Source organism: Podarcis raffonei, chromosome 3 (assembly GCF_027172205.1).
Source record: "Podarcis raffonei isolate rPodRaf1 chromosome 3, rPodRaf1.pri, whole genome shotgun sequence".
NCBI lineage: Eukaryota > Metazoa > Chordata > Lepidosauria > Squamata > Lacertidae > Podarcis > Podarcis raffonei.
The window spans coordinates 38946112-38970099 of record NC_070604.1 but is presented as its reverse complement, the minus strand read 5'-3'; the positions used below and the strand labels follow the sequence as shown (position 1 = coordinate 38970099).

General features: G+C 39.4%; 1 protein-coding gene across 2 annotated transcripts in view; it reads left to right on the top strand.

Moving 5' to 3' along the window:
* The window catches only part of LMBRD1 (LMBR1 domain containing 1), a 46669-nt gene extending 26395 nt beyond the window's left edge, over positions 1 to 20274 (top strand). For both annotated transcript variants that reach the window (XM_053381172.1, XM_053381171.1), the window contains exons 9-16: positions 1629 to 1781; positions 7408 to 7472; positions 8687 to 8789; positions 9753 to 9857; positions 11977 to 12126; positions 13545 to 13623; positions 18789 to 18880; positions 19041 to 20274. In XM_053381172.1, coding sequence (XP_053237147.1) covers positions 1629 to 1781; positions 7408 to 7472; positions 8687 to 8789; positions 9753 to 9857; positions 11977 to 12126; positions 13545 to 13623; positions 18789 to 18880; positions 19041 to 19160 — 867 coding nt within the window. In that variant the 3' untranslated portion in view covers positions 19161 to 20274. The remainder of the gene's footprint in view (positions 1 to 1628; positions 1782 to 7407; positions 7473 to 8686; positions 8790 to 9752; positions 9858 to 11976; positions 12127 to 13544; positions 13624 to 18788; positions 18881 to 19040) is intronic.
* Positions 20275 to 23988: the final 3714 nt, after the last annotated feature.

The following is a 23988-nucleotide window of genomic DNA, read 5'->3' as shown; positions in this document are numbered from 1 at the left end:
CCAATAATTTTCATCCATTTATTAGGTGTTATACTGCTGTGACTTGACCTGTATTTTATCTAATATGTATCTTACACTTATACTTTTGCTTTCTGTATCTTGCTCTGATATTTTACAATGTGAGCAGTTTAACATCTTTAGAAATATATGTTTAGATTGGGTAGAGGGCAGAGCTGGCTCAATACATTTTGGCACCTGAGGCAAAGCACAAAATGGTGCCCCTTCCTTCCCCTCCCCACCAGAGAAGGAGGAGTGAGTGAAGGTCTACATCAGGAACAAGGAGGGAATAAATATATCCATTGGGATCTGATGCCCCTGTGCATCCTGCCGCCCGAGGCGGTCGCCTCACCTTACCTCATGCAACATGAGGCTGCATTTTAGGCTGTATTTTAATTGTTTGGTGGTGGTGGTTTTTCTTCTATTATGTTTTATTGTAATTCATATTTGGTGTTAGCCGCCCTGAGCCTGGCCCTGCCTGGGGAGGGTGGGTATAAATATTTATTATTATTATTATTATTATTATTATTATTATTATTATTATCAATAATTTTAAAAAGTATATACTGTAATGTATGTCTAGTGAGATTGAAATAACCAAAATGAATCTTCACAGTTGTATATAACACTAACTATTAGCTCTCCTCTCCTGCTATATACTGTTCTTTTGATTTAACTGTGGCAGTGGTATTATAAGTTTCAATAATTTTCACACTTCTAAAAATATGAGTACTAAGCACACACACTTTTCAGTGAGGCACTTGCAGAGAGGACATTTTTGAGACTTTATAATTAGATTGATACTCTTAGATCAGAAAAATATCTCTCCACATATGCTTACTAGAATAAGTGATTTATTGAATAGAATAGTGCTTTTCTGGTTGTTGTTGTTTTTAAAGTGGTGCTGGTGCTTATATTATGATAAATGGTAAAATACCTCTTCCACTCCGCCACTTCCTGCACCCTCTCCCACGTTTTTATTGAATTTGTGATCATTTTTTATTAGAAGGTTGATGATAATAAATCAAGAATACATAAAAAGGTGTTTATTGAGTGTCACATAACTAAAAATTAGGCTAAATTGCTGCTGTGGGGGCATGGCATAGCACAAAATGGTGACCATGGGGATGTGGCATAGTACAAAATTAGAGTACAGCCATTGCTGCCCCCCCCCCCAACCTTCTGCTTGCCATGCGGAGTCAGCCAAGTACTGATTCTGATTGTGGAGACCACACAATATTGATTTTCCCACATGCAAAACAATGCTATTGTCTGATTACAGAGAGCATTTCCTGGTAACAGGAAAAATAATTCAATATGGCCACAGTACACTTACCTTTCATACACACATACACACTCTTTTGCGTTCCTTCTCCCGCCATTTTTTTAAAAGCAAGCCCCAGCATGGGCAAAGAAGGCTTGGCTGACAGGAATAGCAGGGGGAAGCAAAGCTTCTGGTATTATACACTGGACAGAAAAAACCCCACTGAGTGGAACCCTTTTTAAATGGCTTAGCTGCTAAAATGAGATACTGGATATCTTTGAATTAAGAACCCAAACAACCATGGAAAAATACAAACTCAAACTTCAAGATTTACATCTTTTGTTCTCACCCTTACACCCCCCGTTAGTGCAAAGATGGTCGGCCTCTACCAACTCGGGATAGGCGGACACTGCAACAGCTTGAGGACAAGCTAAGAGCCCTTCGAAGGAGAGGGAGGCGTCTGGAATATATTGAGAAGAGCTGCTGGACAAGATTCTGTGGAGCCATGAGGCCACTAAAAGTAAAGTATAGCACATAATTTTTTTATATATGTATACCTGTATTATGTAAAGCCACTAAGTGGTTAGAGCACAAATTTAAAGCCCTTTTTTGACAATGCATGCCAGTAATGGGTGGTCCCAGAGCCTGAGGTAGGTAGATCATTCCTTTTTCTCTCTCCCCTTCTCTTCCCCCCTGCTTTTTCCACTCCTTGCCACCAACATGAGATTTGGACTGAGGGCCCCATGAAAGCTCTAAGGCTATAGGTTGTCCACCCCGGGTTAGAGGCAGGGGGTTACACGTAGCTGCCACAGTATGAAACAATGAATTTTTTAAAAAGGATTTTTTTTCTATCTGGCTAAAAATATTTACCACGATGACAAGAAGTGGTCAGTTAGTTTCATGTGCTCAAGGTCGTCCCCCCAAGCTGAACAGCAAGGAAAAAACAAGAGTAATCGCAGTACAGTGGTACCTTGGTTTTCGAATGTCTCTGTAGATGAATATTTCGGTTTTCGAATGCCGTAAACCTGGTAGTAAATTCTTCAGTTTTCGAATGCGCCTCGGAAGTTGAACATGCCATGCGGCTTCCATATTGATTTTTCTGTTTTGAGACTCCCGTATTGAGTTTTTGGTTTTTGAACGTTTCGGAACAATCTTCCAGAACGGATTCAGTTCAAAAACCGAGGTACCACTGTAACAGTTTGCTCACCCTGATAGCCCATTTCTGATATGGCTTTCAAAATCTGCTGTATCTGTGGGTAAATGCGGCCTGCTCACCTTGGGCTCACTTAAAGCAGCTCTTTGCATCTGAGACGTTTTATGCATGTTTTCACACTATCCATTTTTCACACTATCCATCTTTAGAACAAATCAAACAAACAAAAATCAATACTTTTACTTTCCCAGGTTGTTGGTAAGCAGGATAAGACTAGAACTCTATAGACCAAAGATTCTGGAGCAGATTATACTAATTAACGTTCAAATAAGTCTTTAAGACCAGTGTGCCAGTGTGGTGTAGTGGTTAGGAGTGGTAGTCACGTAATCTGGGAAACTGGGTTCGCGTCTCCGCTCCTCCACATGCAGCTGCTGGGTGACCTTGGGCCAGTCACACTTCTTTGAAGTCTCTCAGCCCCACTCACCTCACAGAGTGTTTGTTGTGGGGGAGGAAGGGAAATGAGATTGTTAGCCGCTTTGAGACTCCTGAAGGGGAGTGAAAGGCGGGATATCAAATCCAAACTCTTCTTCTTCTTCTTCTTCTAAGAGTGGGACGCGGGTGGCGCTGTGGGTAAAACCTCAGCGCCTAGGACTTGCCGATCGCATGGTCGGCGGTTTGAATCCCCGCGGCGGGGTGCGCTCCCGTCGTTCGGTCCCAGCGCCTGCCAACCTAGCAGTTCGAAAGCACCTCTGGGTGCAAGTAGATAAATAGGGACCGCTTACCAGCGGGAAGGTAAACGGCGTTCCGTGTGCTGCGCTGGCTCGCCAGATGCAGCTTGTCACGCTGCCCACGTGACCCGGAAGTGTCTGCGGACAGCGCTGGCTCCCGGCCTATAGAGTGAGATGAGTGCACAACCCTAGAGTCTGTCAAGACTGGCCCGTACGGGCAGGGGTACCTTTACCTTTACCTTTAAGTCTTTAAGAATGACAGAAATGGTCTGTTATGATAGAAAATGGGGCTTATGTTGGCAAGATGTAGGGAGAAATAGGCAGTGATGTTACTTGGATGGACTTCCGTTTTAACACTAGGTTGGAACAAAGAATCAACTTAGTAAACTCAATAAATAAATACTTGCAATATTTTGTAACATTAACAGCAATGCGTCTTTGTCAAATGTTTGCACAACATACTGTTTAGAAATCAGTCTGGTCAGGTCTCTTGTGAACCTGCCAATTCATTATATGCACAGTTTTCAACTATTTCTGCCTTTTTATAGTTAAAAGAATACAAGCAATCCTTGTTTTGTGCAGGGGTTACATTCCAAACCCCCACAGACGTCGGCTGAGTTCTTGTAAGCCCACCCTGCCCCTTTTCATGATGTCTTTAGGACGTCGGGGGGCTACTTTTGGGTTTGGTGACGTGTGTGTGATCACGTGTCATTTGGACATTCCTGAATCACTTGCTGCCTGTATTATGATTCAAAAGTAAAAGCAAGATGTGGAAGATAGACAAATTTATACTATATAAGCACTAGATAATTGTGACATCATTTCTTTTTTAAAAAAGTTGATTTTTTAAAAAGTTCTGTTGATTTACTTGCAAATGAGGTTCCTTTGAAATATGCTTAGGACTGTAGCCACTGACAGTTTTGCAGTGCCACAGGGTCACAATCTATTTAGCAACTATATAAACTAAGTTGGAAGCAGGAGCAAGATTTATGGTTGAAGTTACTGATAAAATTGGACAAATAGTGGATCAAATTAAGATGGGTAGACAGGTGGAGAAATGTGTGAACAGACTTGTAGGATGAACAAATAAGCAACAAATTGAATTTAGAGTTAGAAAAGCATCAGGGCACGAATGTGGAGAAATGAAGGTATGTAGCAGAAGTAGAAGCAAAAACCTGAAGACACTGGGGATTTTAAACTTATATAAACAGGATTACACCTGAATATGCTGAAAGTACTTCTGGTTTTCAATATGCATGCTTTCTACCAGAGATCCTTTCAGCATATCTGGGTTGAATTGTCACCAGAAAAATATTCTTTCATCTTAAAAATACCCTCTTCATATCTAAAGACACAAAAGTTACATGCAAATCAATCAGAAAATGACCTTGCAATGTCCTGATTGTTTAAAATACTGAAGATAAATAGAAACTGCATAGTATTTCCAGTTTTATAGAAGTACACACTTGTCATGTGTTTAGTCTGGAGGTCAGACCTAATAAATTATTCCCATCATCATTATCCTACCATTCACTCTTAGGTCCTAGGGCAAGTTACAACAATTAAAGCACAACATTAAAAAGAGTGAATCCTAATAATACACATTTCAAATGTCAAAAGCCAGGGTTAAGGGATGCATCTTCAGCATTCCCTAGAGCTCTTTTCAGATAACATGTTCTGGATATTTGGTATATATACACAATGCAGTAGTAGCTTCTTACAAGTTTGCATGCACTTTATATCCTTCAAGGACCTTTTCCAGCACGAAAGCTTTTACCACACACACATAATAGCATATTGGCAATTAGGTAGAATACAGGCTAATTATGTTTGGTTTTGCACCAAAAGTGTAGTTCTGTAGAAAAGCCTGGTCTGTTAACTTTCTATACCATTTCCTTGTTGTGTAGAACTTAATTTCATAGTTCTCTTTGGCATGCCAACTACCAGCCAGATGGGCAGGGTATAAATAATAAAATTAGTATTATTATTACATTTGGTATTCACAGTTGCAATTATGCAGAAGCTGATCAAATGCAAACTTGAGCTTTAATGCACTGTTGTAATAGTAGTTTGGTTTTTTGAGCATTGGACGGTGTCTGTGTGTGCTTACTGGTTCCATGTGACTGTCTCAGTTTGTGGTAGCCATGTGTAGAGAAAGTGCACATAGTAGGGCTGTTAAATGCCACATCCCCTTTTGTAATTTATTGCAATAAAATTGTGTATCTTGTTTGCAATTAGCTATTGGGAGCCACTTCACTCAAGGCTATCTTCCTGCAGGAAAAATAGAGGGTAGATGATAATTTGGGACACATACAAGTTACATTTGTGTAGGAAAGTTTTACAAAGTGACCTCCGGTTATCGTCGATACTGGCTATGCTGTTTTCCTTTTAATTGAACCAGCACACTGCTTGGAATGCACCATGATCTTAGTTAACATTCATTTTTTCACTGATAGGTAGCAAGTAAAAGCTAGTACAAATTGGGAAAAATGACATTTATTACTATGCTGCTGTAGTTCACGTAACACAAAATGCACTCGTCCCAGAATATTCCTACAATAAACAAACACTTTGTCTTGGAGAGTGCCGGTCATTCTCTAGAGTTATAGATATTTGATCTGTGTGATTTCTCCCCCTCCCCCCATCTCAAAACAGATACTGTGACTTTTCGTTTGTGAACAGTTGAGAATAGCAGTGAACATACGGAGTTCTACATTTGGTATTTGCAGCTCATTAAGAGCTTCCACTGAAAATTTATCTTGAAAAAAGGTCTTACATTGTGCTCTCAATCTTTAAATGAATATATTTATCTTGTGGCTTCAATTGCTCAGAGAATATTGCTTTGGAAAAAAACAACAAAAAACAAGATTGCCAAGAAGCCAGGCAACACTTTTCAGTCTTTATTACATGCCATTATTTTACTGTGTAAGTGTGTAGGTTTGACTTCTTGTTGCTTTCCCACTCTTTCTATGTAGTTTCAGAAAAACACTTCTCTTAAGCAGATCTCCTCAGTGTGAAAATTCTTGAATTCAGTGGCCAGCTAAATTTCAGTGTGTGTGAACCTTTAGATATACAGAAGGGATATTTTAGCTACACTGCATCATTTTGATTTTTGCTTAAATGTTTGTCACTTTCACACGCTTATAGTGGTGGGGGTAATTTTCTAAAATCTTCTTGCTCATTCTGCATGGTACTGTGGGGTCTGCCATTGTGGAGACCATAGAACAGCTTAGCAAGTTCTTGAAAGCTGCTTGCGCAAGGGCTACATGTGTGCTGTAATAATAATAAACATTTATTATTTGTACCCCACCATCTGGCTGGGTTTCCCCAGCCACTCTAATGTGCTACAATTTAATGAGATGCATGTAAGAAATTGTATTGGGGATGCTTTCCTCATTGCAGTGTTGGTTTTTTTTTAAGTATTCATCATTTTATAACATCTATTTTTAAATATCATTTTTGTATTGTCCTCTCTGATGGTACTTGAAAATGAACCCATGCAGTACAAGCCATGGGTGCCATTGAGAAAACGAGATTCAGTGACAGCGTAGAATTTACAAAGCATGAACAACTTAGGTCCAAGGTACCTTAGAGACCACCTAAACCCTTATATCCCAGCTCCAGATCGTCTGCAGCAGTGTCGTTGGTTGTTCCCCAAGTTGGTGGTGCTCATTTGACATCAACATAAAACAGAGGATTTAGTGTCCCCATTCCAGCTCTGTAGAATGCTCTGCCAGGAGAAATTCATCAGGCTCCATCAATTTCACCCTTTAAACTTCTGCTGAAAACTATTCTGTTCTTCCAGGCTTATGCAGGCAATTCAGAATACATCTTTCCATAATATGTAGTTGATTGTGTCAGATTTTAAATTCTGTATGTGTTTTTATTATATGTGTACATAACTGTAAAGCAGTTTGCTATTTTTTATGCTATAGTGCAGTGGTGTCCAACACGTCAATTGCGATCTACTAGTCGATCCCTGCGAGGTTTGGGTAGATTGCGGTCGATCGCTAGCCCCCTTCTGGCCCTGCCCCCTCTCCCTGCGCTGGCTTCTGGCCAGCGATTGCAAAGTTAGTGGCTGCTTCTGTTCCACCCTCCCTCAGAAGAGAAAAAAGCTCAACAACTTTGACCCGAACCCCTAGAAAACGGGGGTAGATCACTGCCAGATTTTAATTTCGAAAGTAGATCGCAGTCTCTCCGTAGTTGGCCACCCCTGTTATAGTGATATATACTTATTTTTATTAAATAAATAATTTGTCTTTTAGATTGTCTGGGGAATATTTTTTATCCTGGTGGCCCTGCTGTTTGTTATTTCACTCTTCTTGTCCAAGTAAGTTTATAGTGTGCTTTCTACATTTAAAAATGAGGCTGTGTGAAATTATATTACTTGCAAAGTGGAATTCACGCTAACCTTTCATGTGAATATGTTTCTTGCTTACCACCCCAAAACTGAGAGTGGGTATGAATCCAGTGGTTTAAATCCAGAAGTGAACACAGTTTATTAATTATTACATCTCTCTTTCGAATTTTCCCTTATTGCAATGTGTTTCACTCAAAGCAAGCACTTGCTGCATTGCATCTTTTAGTTCTTGATGACCATCATATACACTGAAGTAAAATATTGTGCAAAACTTGCTCGAACTGATCTTGAAAAACTAAAAGAAAAGAAGAATGCCTGTATACACTCTTAACTGAATAAAGATTTCTAGGGAACCATTCCTGATTTGCTTGCAATATGGAGATATTCAGGTAGTGAATATGTATAGGTAGGCAGCTGTTACCTATGAAAAGGTGACCTAGAATTTGCAGCAAATTCAGTTTTTAAAACAGATGTCAGTGGCATAATGTGCATAATTCTCCCTTGTCAAAAAATATATGGGCTGCTAGTCAAAGTGTGTGGGCTGGAATGGTTAATATGCTGCGACTAGATTTGAGCCTATGAAGAGAAGTCAGGGGGGCTATGAAATGGAAAAAAACTATTGTCTAAACTCACTCCTAGTTTATGGGTTCCTCAAAAGATATTTCCCCTGTGATTCTCCACACTAATAAGGAATTGAGGTCTTGGGGCGGTGGTTGAAAGAATGGAAAGGGTCCTGGCAAAATGACCAGAATTATTTTCAAAGCAATGTTTGTCCGTGGAGGCAGCCTTCAGTTATGTGCACATTAGCTAGAAATTCTTTACTTTGAATCTTCACCCCAATACAACTCAAGAGATGAAACAGGATTATTTCAGGTTGGTCTGGTAATATGAGTAAGTGTTGCAGAATGAATTATGACACTAAAGTTCAGACAAAGTACAGGCAGCTCCCCATTGGCATGCGTTTGGCATGCCCTCGACCACTAGCATGCACACCCTTTGCAGTCCTGGAAGTGAGTGGGGTGGGAACAAGGGCAGAACTGGGTGGGGTGGGCTTACACGGTCCACTGACGTGTGCGGTGCCTCAGAACACAACCCCCGTGCAAACAAGGAGTTTCCTGTACTCTGTATGTAGGGCTGGTGTTTTCAAAAATCAAAAATAATCTCTTTTTTTGAAATTGCAACAGTTTGGATAAAGCACTGCACTCAGCTGGCATCGACACTGGATTTATAATCCTGGGAACAAATTTGACCAATCCATTGAATATGCTGTTACCCGTTCTACAAACTGTGAGTAAAAGATAATGGAAGCTTGTAACGCCAATGGTAACTCTTCAGTGAATTCTCCAGTGAAACAAGGTTATTGTTTAAACAGAGGCAAATACGTTCCTACAGGCCATGGTTAATTTTGGCATTACATGTGAATTGGACCTTTGGGGTTTTGGTATGGGTATATTACTGGAATTGCCACTGGGCACATTTTGAATTTTGAGAGACTGCTGAGGATGCCAGTGAGAAAATGGCTGCCACAGAGGCATAACTCAAAATTTGAGGCGGATACCCCCACCAGCGGGGACGTGGGTGGTGCTGTGGGTTAAACCACAGAGCCTAGGACTTGCTGATCAGAAGGTCGGCGGTTCGAATCCCCGCGACGGGGTGAGCCCCCGTTGCTCAGTCCCTGCTCCTGCCAACCTAGCAGTTCGAAAGCACATCCAAGTGCAAGTAGATAAATAGGTACCGCTCTGGCGGGAAGGTAAACGGCGTTTCCGTGCATTGCTCTGGTTCACCAGAAGTGGCTTAGTCATGCTGGCCACATGACCCGGAAGCTGTACGCCAGCTCCCTCGGCCAATAAAGCGAGATGAGCGCCACAACCCCAGAGTCGGCCACGACTGGGCCTAATGGTCAGGGGTCCCTTTACCTTTACTACCCCCACCAGCAACAGTGAACATTCCTCTGTAGCATAATAATGCTCATTTCACATAAATTACTTTGAAGGTGCCTGCACATTTACTTCATAATTTTGCTCCCAGGATGATTAGGCTTTTTTTTTTTTTTTGTATAATGAAAGCACAGTGTCTCAGGTACCAGTGAAAGTCTTTACCCCTGGTGTATTAGATGTAATCTTGGGGCAAAAATCAGTTAACCCTGGTATGCCCCCCCCCCAGCTCTGTCATTTTATTATGGCAGGAATTGTGTTTTAAACTGGAAGAGTTCCATGAAATTTAAACTCTTATTTATTTTTTGTCTTCTAGGTCTTCCCCCTTGATTATATCCTCATCACTACTATCATCATGTACTTTATATTCACCTCAATGGCAGGAATTCGAAACATGGGAATATGGTTCTTCTGGATAAGGGTAAATATACAGAGATTTATTTATTACAGTTGTATCCTACCCTTCTTTCAATAAACTCAGTGTGTTGCAGAAGTACTGCCACTTGAATAATGATTGTGCATATACATATACAATAGAGACATCATATGGAGAATGTAAAGAACTACAGGCAATGCCCATTTTGTACATGTTCAAACACGCAAGAATGTGCATGCGTGCATTGCCGGAATCCGGAAGTGGTTGGGAAAGGGGGCAGGGTAGGCTTACACGTGCTACATGGGGGGAGGGGGGGAGGAATACAACCCCTGCACAAATTGGGGTTCCCTGTATGTATAATGTTTAATGTGTACAGTGTTTAAAACCAAATCTTCCAAATACATCTCCTCTCTCTCTGCATGCCCCATATACCCTCCCCAAATTAGCTGTGGAGGAGTGAGAGAAACCCCAGAACACATTTAGGGAATGAGCAGGGAAAAGAGAGGGAGAGAAGGCCCCATTGTGCACAGAACTACTTCATTGGATATTGCTCATTATATTCTTCCTTGTTGTGGATCTGATACAGAAAATTGTATTTTAACAGTTGATTGCCTTATTATGCTGTTAATCTTCTTGAGCACCTCAGCCCAAAAGCTCACTACCTGCAGGCACTTCAACATGTTTAATTCTATTAAACATATACTTCATCTTAAACAAGGCATTTTTTAAAAAGTGAGGCTTGCTATAAAAGGAACTTGTAAAATCTAGTAATATGATTTTTAGTTTTAAAAAATGCCCAATTTGAAAGTAATTTGCTCTGTGCAAAAATATAAGATAAAATAAGTGTCTATATATAGATTGCTCTATTGTAGGCTTCCTGCTCCAGCATAGCAGTCACCAGCTCATATTCCTTCAGGGCCTCTCTGATTTTGATGCCCTAGCCTCATTTCTGCCCAGAGAGCTATTAGCACCATGCTGTTTCATTTTGATTGAAGCTCTGTGCCCACCTTAAGTCTGTAGAATGTGCTATTCTAATTCTGCTGGTGAAATGGACTAATGGGGGAATTTTGTTATATGGCGAATCTCTTAATTCATACTTTAAGGCTGCAGTCATACACTGACTTACCTGGGAGTATGTGCCGTCAAAATGAACGTGGCTTATTTCTGAGTATACATCTATAGAATTGCAGTGCGAGACCCCTTTCTACCACAACACTCCGTTGTTGGGAAAGGATTGTGGTGTCCATTGCTAAGGCATTTGAGTGGGTTTGGCTAATGACATGTAGAAATTGTGTTTGCTCTTACAGTCCTACCACTCTTGTCCTCACAGTTCTCTTGCTCTACTGCAGATGACTTCCATCAGTTTTCCCTTGCTGCGCTTTTGTCTTGAACTCCCTCCCAAAACACCTGTGTGGAATTGTCCCTCTTCCCTCCCCACTTTCAATCATCTCTTGTAAAAATAAATAAAAGTGAGAAGTATTTGATGTAACTAGCCCTTTGATAGATTCCCCATCCACAATAACTTGAACTTTAGGTACTAGCATTTGCTTTCATTCCTCCCTTGCCATAGTTTTCTCTTGCCTCTCATCATTCTTTCTTTCCCCTGTTTCTCTCTGCTTGGCTGTTTTTAGATCGTAAACAGCAGTTGTTTAAACAATTTGACATTTCTTAAACTCCTCCACCCACTACAGTGTCAGCTGTAGTATTATTATTATTATTTCTTATGGTACAGCATTTGCTTTCTATGTCAAGGATCCCAAATTCAATTTGTGGCATCTTCAATTTTTAAAAAATGAAAAAAAAATAGATAGGTAATGGAAAATGGAAAGGCCTTTGTTCCTGAGTCCTTGGAAAGCCATTGCTCGTCAGAATAGGCCAAACTAGGTTAGATGGACCAATAGCCTTAACACAGTGTAAAGGCAGCTTCCTCTGTTCTCCTATTGCACTACATAAAAAAGTAGGAATGATAATGATTAGTACAAGCTGAATGTGAAGCACCAAGTATCAAGAAAATTAGTACTTCAGTAATAGAAATCCTGTTCTTAAAAAGTTTTGTAAGCTCTTTAAGTCTCGGAAAGGTGTCACAGAAATATTTTAAAATAAAAGACCAGGTCTGCCCAAGGCATAATGTTGGTGGAATTCATATTAATGTTTTTGCTTTTAGTTGTACAAGATCAGACGGGGGAGGACAAGGCCACAGGCGCTTCTCTTTCTCTGCATGATACTGCTGTTGATTGTTCTTCACACCAGCTACATGATATACAGCTTGGCCCCTCAGTATGTTATGTACGGAAGCCAAAAGTACCAATCTCTGGTAAGATTTGTTGTGTGTTGGGGGAAATGAGGTACATTTTGAAGTGGGAATAATACAGTGTTTTAGTAGGTCTTATATTCAGTCTATAGAAGAACTTACTTTCTCCCAAGCCCACATTCCCGTCATGTTCACACTTCTGTCTCAGTGACGTCCACACTGGCTTGGTCATGTATACAGAATGGAAGAAGGCAGGACTCCCAGGGATCCCTGCACTCTTCCACTCCATCCTGAGATAGACGGATGACAGCAACAATATTTTCACTGGTTAAAAAAAGTGATGCCAAAACACAAAGGACACATGCTGGAAGCTTGGGCTGAGTCTGGAACAGATTGAAGGAGCCATGGAACTGCTTCAGCACAGATCAAGCTCACAGCATCATTCAACTGGCTTCTAGCAGCTTCTAGCAGCACAGTTAATTGAGTTGAGCTGGGGCCATGCTGAAGCTATGCCATGACAACTATGTATTGGACATTGCACGGTAGTAGTGTATATTATTTGCTTGTTTTATTTTAATTGGTTTCTGTAGTAAAGCAACTCACATTCTGTTCCAATAAATGCTGTGGCCTGAGCCACAATATATTTATCTCTTTCCCAATCTGTTAGTCTCCAGATGGTGTTAGACTTCAACTCCCATCATCCCTGACCATTGACCGTGATAGTTGGGGCTGATGGGGATCTGTAGACCTAAACATCTGGTGGTCACCAGGTTGGGCAAGTCTGGAATACTACTTTTGCAATAATTTTGCATAGTTTGTTCTTTTTCTATACACAGCATGTTTTGCTGCTAACACTGGTAGTTGTATTCATCAATTTAGTCAGTTGCAATTTCACAAGGTTTTGCCTGTGCACTTTCGAGAGTATCTTTGCAATCATAAGGGCTAGGAACTTGCAGTATTTGCTTTTGTTTAGCTTCAGCAATATAATACGGCGTTCTGCTCTTGAATGGAACTGTGGCATTCACACAGCTCTCTTTTGCCCTGGTCTAAAATATATTAGCATTCCAGGGACAGTAAGAATCCTGATTAGTTAATTAAAGCAGATACTTGTCTTGATTGACAGGACAGTTGATTTTAGAAATGTTTGGTTATTTTAAGTTGGCATTTTATATTAATGTTGTCTTTTTGTTGCTTTATGGGCACCCTCTTTGGACAGACCTTGCCTGAAATTGTGTGATGATTCTTGTGTTTCTGTCTTAATTAATAAATAGCTTACAGATTGCTTTACAAAACTTTTAATAACATTAACAATTTGAAATTTAGTTGTGGTTCTTCTGATAGTAAATGAAACCCAAATACCTGATTCACAAGCAAAACTAAGGAAAGAATTATTGTAGCCTGTTGTGCCAAAACAAAATAAATCATGTATCTGTAGTATTCATATTATAACTGTTTAATGAAATAATCTTCTCTCCACACAGAGTAATATGACAGTGGATGGACACTTGACAAATGTGACAACGTGGGTACCTAAAGTTTGTGATGCAGATGCCCCTGCAAGTAAGACAACTTTGGATTCTACTCCAACACATTGTTAAAGTACCTTAAATATACTTCTATCAGAACCACTGAAATTTAACTTAGCAACATTGAATACCTATTTGAAGGTCTTCCACAGACTTTAATGTACTGTATCTTTCTGTCTACAAGACAATGTTTCCTCCCCATTTTTTAAGTCAAAAATTGGAGGTTGTCTTATACATGGATTTATACGGTAAGTCTTGGGTGAGCTGGCAGCTCCTGAGTCACTGAGTGCCGAGAAGCTGGCTGGAGAGGCGAGGTGGTACCAAGGTGAGGAGGGAGCTCAGCCATCATGACTTAGTAGCCTTTGATAGTCCTGGGCACCATACAGTTGTCTAAACACATTTTAATTGTTCTCCTGTATTGGGGATGGCGAACCTTTGACCCTCAAGCTCCAGCCACCATGGTCAACCATTTGGGATTGTGAGAGCTGAAGTTTAGTAATACCTGAAGGACCACAGTTTCATTACTGTTCCATATGCTTGATAATTTTATCTTTAATAGTGCTTTCCACTAGTTTGAGACATTAAGTTAACTTGCGTGAAATTTCATGCACCCCCATGCTACTTTGGCTGCTCTCTAGTCCTCTGGTACTAAGGCTGATCTTGAGGACAAATTGATATTTGTTGTTGAAAAATCAGCAATTTCATTTTGGAGTTCTTGAGATGTTTTAGGTGGACCCCATTCTTTTTTTCTATATGAGGCATTGCAATGAATTGGTGGCTTTCCTTTCTAAGCTGAATCTTTGACCAGCTAAGTTTCTAAAAGCCATGTTTTTATTCAAATGAGTGAAAAAGTGATGAGAACTATTTCATCTATGCACTGCATTTCTGGTTTCTTACTCATTCTACCTGCTGGGCAGCCGCAGTATGCTCTTTTAATCTGGTCCCGCCCCTTGTCACCTTCCACTCCAGTTCGCTTCTGCTCTGAAGTGTATTTTCTACATCTTTAAACATTAGCAGAACTTGAAGACTAAAAAATATGGAATAACGACTCTTTGGCATCTTTATCCTTAGCTAACAATCTGTAAAATTAATTGCTAAAATTAGACACTTAACACTTGCATATTTTTTCCAAATGATTTTTATTGAATTTGACAGAGCAGCTATCCCAAGTACAGACAGAAAGCCAAAAAAAAAAAAAAGATAATCTCCCACCGCACAATAAAATCCCCTAACACTGGTATATTTATGACATAGAAGAACTTGTGCTTCTACCAGAAATATGTGTTGTCAGTTTCAGAGTCATTCAATAATAAATTGCAAATTGATAGTTTTCTCTCCTTTTTGCTCTCAGACTCTTTTGTTAGTCAGTGGATGAAAGATGGAAAAGAAGACATTTAGGCTGGGCCTCTCTCCTGAAGTTTTGGGAAATTATAGGTTAAAGAACGTCCATTTCTCTGTTTAAAGATTAGTAGACTTTGATCCACAGTATCTGAGAATTGCAGCTAACAAATCCTTTATACCTTAATACACTTCACATTATGGAATCTTCATACATTAACTGTTTCTGCATTTAGGAGAGCATTTATCTTTGCTCATTTTAATGTACTGCCTTTTGCACTGTTAAGTTGGCAATTCAACATGATCCTGGTTAATGAACAGTTTTGTTTTTGTGGAGCTGGAGCAATAGATTCTGTTGATCATATTCCTCTGCACTGTAACATATAGTGAGTGTATATAGTACAGTTTATGAAGAACTCTTCCAGGAAAATCTCCCAAAGAGCCTGTATTGTTCTGCTTAAGGGATGCTTACTTTTGTATTGCTGGTAGGGTTGCAAAAACTTTTCTCATTCAGTGCCAATCAGGAGAAATTTACTGCTAGCTGCTGCTGCTGCTGCTTCTTCAGAGAGAGAAGTATATTTATATGCATCTGTTTTTACAAGCTGTATTTTTAATTTGTGTACTTAATTTTCTTGGTGTGTGTGACCATAATAAACAATTCAATTCAGGACGTGAGTTGTATTCCATAATGCCTGGCAAATATTATTGCCGCTCTAGAGAAGTAACAAAGACATTGTAAGTGTAGAGCTAAGGTACTGAACGAGTGTCATGTTTCATTATGATATTTCATGAAGGTCAAACAGGTCCAAAATTTCTACTATAATTTGTTTAGTCAGATTACTGTAGAGAGCCATCTGTAGGTCTGTTTGTTACTCTTTAATTCAGGTGAGCAGCTGGAGGGGTTGCAGATGGTGCTAAAAATGTGCTGTCCTGATCTACTAATTAAATGTTTTATTTCCTTTTCTCACATTGGCCATAGTGGCTGACAACGTAGGAAACCTTTTTCACAGACCAGTTAGATCTATGCCTATATTTTGGTTTTGTCTTTTCTAGATTTCTTTTATTTTTAAAATCACTTGTCTTTCACCTTTCAACTCTCAAAATGGCTCTCAGTTTGTCTTGCAAACCAAATAATACAATACAATACAATATACACAATAAACAATACGATAGAATAGGAAAGAAATGGGGAACATTACAAAATAGAGCAAAACCAAACCTATTTTGCAGGCAAGAATCTAATGCTGCTCAAAGGCCTGGCAGAACAAAAAGGTTTAACTGCTCACCTAAATCTCTCTCATATACACACAAATACATACACACATGTATGCCAGCTGAACATCCCTTGGGCTGGAATTCCACAACCAGGGTGCTGCAACCAAGAAGGCCTGGTCAGTTTACTATGTTAGTCATCCCTCAAAAATTCTGTAGCGAGAACGTTTGGGTATTATTTTTATGCTTGCATTTGATGAAATAGTTGTGAGATGTTCATGAAAGGACCACTATGCCAGAAATCTTTGTTTGATGAGGCTCCACTTACCACAAAGATACTGAAAGTATCCTGGGAAATGGAGTAATGAGGTCTTGTGGGGCTAGCTGGATTAGGAGCCCAGCACGTTCATTGACCAGACACAAAAAAATTGCAGATCTCCCTCTTCACTTGGGGGTGGGGAATGACAGCATAAGGCTAGCTGACACAACTGCCGAGTGTAAGGTGTTTAAAATTTACTCTGTTATGGAAATTTGCAATTCAGGAGAACTTGATTCTCCCTAATCTAAATGGGCACTTGTTCTAAGTAGCATTGCCAAGAATAGGAGTTAGTGAACTGCTTGGGGATACCCAATCTGTTCTCTAGAACTAATTGCAGCGTTGAATTAGATCTAATTGGGAAAATGTCCACTTTGTAGTGATTGCTACACTAAATCACTCTTCTGCCTAATACTGCTCGTTACATAGAAATCATTGGAAAGCTTGAAATGTTTTGAATAACATACTATATGTGAATGGTATTAGTCTTGCAGTCTAAGATCTGTGTTGGAGAAATACCAGTCTTTCTTACATTAAGCCTTCTGTTAAGAGCCTCACTTTTCTGTGGTGTGTTTCAGTATGTGAAAAGTAAGTGACAGCTCATCTAGAACAGTCTTTTTCAGCATGTTTCCACCATGTATTAATGAAATTATGCTGTGCCATATCTTTCTGACTTAGCTCCTATATATGAACTTCTGCATTTCAGGACAGTACTGTAACTCCTAAATGCTGTTTTGAATGTTGCCTATCTAGTATTCTACATCTGATTTTAAAGTACGCTTCTGAAAGAAGAGACCCTAACAACATTCAGGCATGGTTCATACCAATGTACAGCATTCCGTATTCCTTGCGAAAGCCTCCTTAACAGATTTCTTTTCTGGATTCGTCTTCTTTCACTGAAACTTCAAAGCCAGATGTGTCAAACGATCATTCCTACATATTTGCTCCTGTAGTTCAAAGTCATCAAGTCTCCAGAGAAACTTTTTCTGGAAAACACATCCCCGCCTTCCTCTGTAGATATTGCTGGGATTCCTGGCTTGGTAGACATAGGATTTTGCTCTCCTCTGCATCAGCATAGTCTGAGAAGCACATCTGTACTTTGACCTAGTTTCACAGAATCTTCTTCAACAGCAGTTCAGGTTGTCTTATTATAAGTCCTCTTCTTGTTCAGGTCTACTAAATAGTACTTTGCAAAATATCCTAGTAGTAAATATGTTGTGGTGAGTTTAGGGGAAACCTCTGCAATGTTGAGATGCAAACTAGGCAAAAACGAGAAATAAATTCTCAAGTTAATTTTTTCTTGTTTTCCATGACAAATCCTGCTCTCTTACTCCCCCCCCCCCATCTTCACCCATTATGACCCTGAACATTGCCCAACAGCTTTGGAAACTAGTTTGGGCGCATATTAGTTTAATACAAACCGTGTTGGAGTAATGCTGAAGGATGGTTAACGTAGAAGACAGGTAGTCAATGTGATGCCTTCCAGATATTCTTAGACTCTAGGCTCCATCAGCTCCAGCCAGCATGCCTAATGATCGGAGATGGAGGAAGTTGTAGCTTAACAATAGCTTGGGGTCTGAAATCATGTTGGTGTGTTAAAAATGGGAGCCCCCACAAGTTCATTTATAGCACAGTTTGTTATTTTTCTTCCCATATAATGGCTTAATTGGGAACAAGTGTGTATGTGTAAACTTCCTTTGAAAGCCATTGTAAGAAAATATGCATATCTTTAATTTGTAAGTAAAGGAAGGAAGCAGAAGAAAGTAGAACACTTGGTAGGTGTCACTTGGTTCTGCTGATTGTACCCTTTAATTTAGGAAGGTAGTAGAGATGAGCACCGCAACCCCAGAGTTGGTCACAACTGGACCTAATGATCAGGGGTCCCTTTACCTTTTTTAAAAACCAAATCTTGCTTGTGAGATGTAGCTGGGCCTTATTGTAATCTCCTAGCAATGTCCAATAAAAAAAATCCAGAACACTTTTCATAGGAAGGGGTGAGTTTTATTCAATTTTCATATTCACTTCAAATACAAGAGTGCAAGAGTCCATATGAGGTTTTGAAAAATGTAAATGCATTCTAAGATTTTGATCAAACAAAACTGTCTGTATTGGTATAAAATACAAACATTGATTTCTTCTTTGAAATAAAAAAAATGTCTCAGTACTTAATAAATTTATGTGATAGTGGTACCTTCAATTTTAAAGTAACTGTCTTTTATTTTTAAGAGAACCCATGCATGTTTTAGCAGTTGTGACTTTTTAAAGCAGTGTATTCCCTAAAATTAATAACATTTTTTTGCCACACACTTTAAAGTTTTATTCTTTTCTTCCAGATGAATGCACTGTTACTCGGACTTACCTGTTCCTTCACCAGTTTTGGTTCTTCAGTGCTGCATATTACTTTGGCAATTGGGCGTTCATTGCAGTAAGTAAACTTATTTGGAGGTCATTATAAATCCAACTGAACCTTTTAACATAATTCCAATTATCATATCATTTGATACACAGCAATGTTGCCTGACTCTAAATCTGTTACTCCCTTGAACTGATCACCAATAATGCATTATACTGATTTAAATTCACAGGTTTTCTTAATTGGATTAATTGTGTCATGCTGCAAAGGGAAAAAATCTGTTATTGAAGGTGAAGTGGATGAAGATGATTCAGATATAAGTGATGACGAGCCATCCCTCTATTATGGTTGACAGCCCATAAGTTCTGAAGGTTAAAGCATGCAATTTAAAACTGTGAAAATGCCACAATTGGACTTTACTCTCGGAAAAGTTCACATATTTGCCAATGTGGAAAATGAAATCTTTAAGTATACTATTGTATTATAGTTAAGCTAATATGTACATATATAGTCACAAAGGAGCTAATTTTATGAAGGAATGATTAAACAGTACTATAATTTCCCCCCAATATGCACTCTGCGGTCATTATGTTAGTTGCCTTTTTGCTGGTCTTGAGTTTTAAATTACTTTATGCCTGATTCAATTTGACAGTGCTGAAAAGTTAATATAATCAAATTGATAAATGCTTCTTACAGGAACGCCAAGTTTAAAGTGCAGTGCTTTTTGATTGTACAATTAATATTTAGAACACACTAAATATTTTACATAACAGCAGCTGTAATCATCATTGTCAAATGTTGGGTTATTGCTGATTTCGGTGAGAGGCCAAATAATAATCATAATCATAAAAACAGGATGTAGTGAGATGGGGAGCAGCACCTGGGCTTCCATTTCCCTCCTTTGTCTCCTGCAGAATTATCTAGTAGAATACAAGTGCGCTGGGAGAGCCTCGTCTTATTAAAACAATGGTTTTTCTGTAACCCAGTTATGAAGAATGGGATTGTAACAGGGTTAACGAAATTCCACATTCAAATGAATGTGGGATCTCCAGGTTTAGCTCTTACTATGCACAGTGATACAGACAGGTGAGAGAGGATCAATGTTTCTCTCAATCTTGCTATTCATGGCAGGGGTGGGCTGGAGACAGCAGTATTATCTTGATGAATATATCCAGATGTTTCTCTGTAAAAGCGGAGAGAGGCAATACTTTATTCTTTCTCCATGGTCTAAACTTAACAGTATATGAATTTTAAAATAAGTTGAAAAATTTAACACCTGAGTTAGTTACTATTATTTGCTATGCCCTAACTTAAATATTTTGATGTAGTTTTTTAATTAATAACTGTTGAAATTTGTATCCCTTGCCATTTTGTTCAGTTATACATAAATGCAATGCATAAACATTTAAAATCATGCAAAGACTTTTTCCTGTATCATTTTGTAAAATAAACTAATCGGGATCTTACTGACATGTATCTTTTCCATATTTTTGTAACCTAAACGTTATTACAAAATAAGTAATCTTTACTGTTCCTTGACTTAGCTGCCATTCATTAAATGATTGCAGTTAAACAAGCCAAATATTTGTGAATTAGTTTTCCTGGCTGCAGCACTTTTCTATATTGGCTCAGTGAATATTTTGTGAAATATTTAATGCTGATCATTGTTTCAATATTTGACATTAAGATGTTTTGGTTTAACCCCGGTTAGTACTTATATTGCCAGTTAATAGAAGTGTTGTTTTCTTTTCTCAAAACAGTGGCTTACAAGAAAGCAAAATGCTGAGTTTAGCATGCTTTTGGAGAAATCACAGCCTCTTTAATTTTCTGTCTTATCACAGTATAGTAAAGCAGCTTTTTCTATGCTGCTTTGCTTTCTATAACCGGATTTATCTCCCTTTGGCCACAGCCAGCATAGCCAGTGATCAGGTATAATGGGAGTTGGGGTACAGTGACAATTGGGAGGGCTTCATGTTTTGCCTATCAATGAGTTTTTAAAGAAGTTTAATTCATAGGCATCTCAAGTATGCAGGTGTCTGTATAAGCTGTTGCATGCAGAATGACCCATTTACTTCAGGAGAAAACTTTCTTTTTTTTGGTCTTTCCGTTGAAAAGAACAGGAGGTATATTGTGCTTCAAAGTCTCTCTGCTTTACACACTTTTGGTATCTCTCTAATGAACTTGCAGGTAGTCTAAAAATACCTGTGCTTCTCTCTCCATGACTGACACTCAGTTTCCTAGGTTCTTCTTACCTGTATAAAGCTTAAATGACATTTATCTGAGCTATGCTCACAATTCCAAATGGGTCCATATTTTTCTCTTTCACTTTGCTGCTACAAAACACTGGTTTTGTTGCATAGTTGCAACTGCAGAGTCCACCACCACTTCCTCAATCTCCCAATATATCCTTCAGATTTATTTTTTTAGAACAGTGGCTTTCTTCTTTGAGAGCCAAAGATAATATGTGAAACAGCCTTTAATTCTTTTTATTGTTTGCTTGCTTGGTTCTAAGGCTTCATCATTCATTGGCTTTCTAATGTTTTTGCATCCTTCAGCAGCATCACCCTGAATTTCTTTGTGTGTGTGTTCCTACCCTATATTTCAGTTAATATGTACCTTCAAAAGATGCTAGTGCCTTCCATATGCATTTTTTTCTCATCAAAATTTGACAGGGACAAAGTTAGCCAATACAATACCTGCTGAAACAAAATCATTAAGAACAACTTGTAGGGTTTTGTTCAAAGAACAAATTCCAAGATTCTAAGTTTATTTCAAAGAATAAGCTTTGGGAAGTCTTCTGGCTTCATTTAACGTTTGTTGTCATAGAAAATAACTTGACTGGAAGCCACCCACCAACTCTGTGAAAGGGTCATATATCTTGTGTGTCTTTTTGAAATAAGGTGATTCCATGAGAGACTCATTTCGTGATGTCTGTTTAAACTTGGTTCCATGATTCTGTACAAACAGTAAGAGTACAGACTTTTTATTCCTTGGAGTCTCCACAATTTTTTCAGGTAATGCATAACTGTGACTTAAGGCGCTGAGAGAATGAAGTGGGAAAGGAAGTTCTGTTGCCCAAGCACAAATCCTTGTGCTAACATAACTAGTTTGTTGGATCTCTCCCGTAGCCTTTCCTGTCGCTTGCTCCCCACTTTTAAGAGTGAGAGGGAAGAAGAAGAAAAAAGAAATACTTGATGTGCCATGAACAGTCATGGAAAGCAACCCACGCTTTAGCTTGGAATTAGTGAAGGGCTGTGCTAGTCTCAAGCCACGGGTGTGACAATTAGGGTTCCTTTTGACTGGACCAAACACTCTTGGGGTGGGGGAAGTAACCTGCATGGCTCATAGCAGGATATTTGCAGAATAATCAAGCACTGCCTGCTCCTATGTTGCTTGTGTACTCTACATATTTCATTAGCACTGACCAGATGCACAGAAGCTTTTAAATTTTCTCTGACTGGCAGAGTAGTCATGGAAGGTACATGTAAAGGAATGTTGGCAGGCGCATGTAAATGAATCTCAGAACCTGCCTGGTGCAATATTAATGTGCATGAACTCTGCTGTTGAAAAGTAAGGAAATGTAGCTTTTCCAGACGACTAGAGTAGAACAAACTTTGCCTCCTTATTTTAAAATGCATAACCTTATTATGTTTGCCTGAGTGGCTTTTGAGATCACAGTGCGGGAAATAATGAACCACAAACAAGTACGTTGGCTTTTAGTATTAAGAAGCAGCCATTAGTGCAATAACAAGTGAGGCTTCTCTAAAAGGCTTGGCAAGAGGATTAAAACAAGTAACAGTTGTATTATTTCTGACTGGCATAGCTTCTGTCTTTACAGGAAAAAGGAACAAAGCCATATTGGGTATAATGACTGATGAATGACAAGCACAACAAAAATAAATTAAAACACGGAAAAAAATAACACTCAGGGGAAGACCCCCTCCTATCCGTTATAGTGACACAAAATCATTAACGGGAATAATCTGATGTAGCGCAAGCATTTTCTAGAAACTGAGTGAGGAGTTCAGCTAAAAAGAGATGTGATTATTTTTTTTAAAATCACTAGGATGAATTCTTGGTACCTTCTATGGAAAAAATCAAATGAATGGGGCTGTAGTTGATGCAGCAAAGTGTATGGTGAAATGTGAATGCACTGGTTTATATCTAGAATTGTGCTCAGCAAATGGAACATCCTTGGGTCTCTGCTCCCCTATGGCCCAAAAATTTTGTTCCAAGGGAATGGGGGCGCTTTGCCAAAGGAATATGGAGCATGGCGTGGGAGGGGGGCCCTACTTCAGCAAGGAAGAGAAATCAGCAAAACCCTTCCACCCTCCTCTGCTTCCAAGTCCCGTGGAAGGAGGTTCCCCACTCATAGAAGGGCACCGTCTGATCCAACTCACTCAGTAGTGGCTGCTGCTTGGGCAGGGCCACCATGTCCACCTTCGTATTGCTACAGATTACTCAAATGGCATTGGGAAAGGGTGGCAGTGAGGGGTGTAGCCTTACTCTTTGAACTTGATACTTGGAAGGTATGGTCAAGGAGGCGATTCTGGTTGTTCAGGGGTTACTCTCCTGCGTTTTGTGAGCGTTTTCAAAGATGCAGAGAGTCCAAGCCTTTTTAAAGCAGGAGAGGAATGGGAAGTCAATGCAGGCACCAAAGAGTCAATGCAACAGGATCTTGGCAACCCATATTTAATGTAATGTGTGCTGCCATGTTCTGTAGCTCCTGAAGCTTCTGGGCCATCACTAAGGGTGGTCCCAGAAGACCCCAGTGGGTAGTCTAGGCTCAAGGCAAGGAAGGCATTCATCAGGCTCTCCCCGAAACTTGTTCAGAAGGTTTGTGGTCTCCCAAAACATAGGAGTTGGTAAGAGAGAGTGGAGTCCATGCCAGTCCTGTAGCCTGGACTTCAAGCACAGCTGCATAGCCAAGGCTATTTACAGCTACAGTTTTGAGATAATGGACACCTTGTATTCCAGTCTATTCCCTCATGATAGATCGGGTCTGGGTTCAATATCAGTTGCATCTAGTCTCATCATGGCCAAGCACTGTGAGCAGCAAGGTTACACTGTAGCTGAATTAGATGGCAGCGAGGAAGACATGCCAAATTTATTGTCAAATCTTGCCTATTGATGACTTATTCATATAGAACCTGAAGCAGGGGTAAAATAGAACTGTGTAA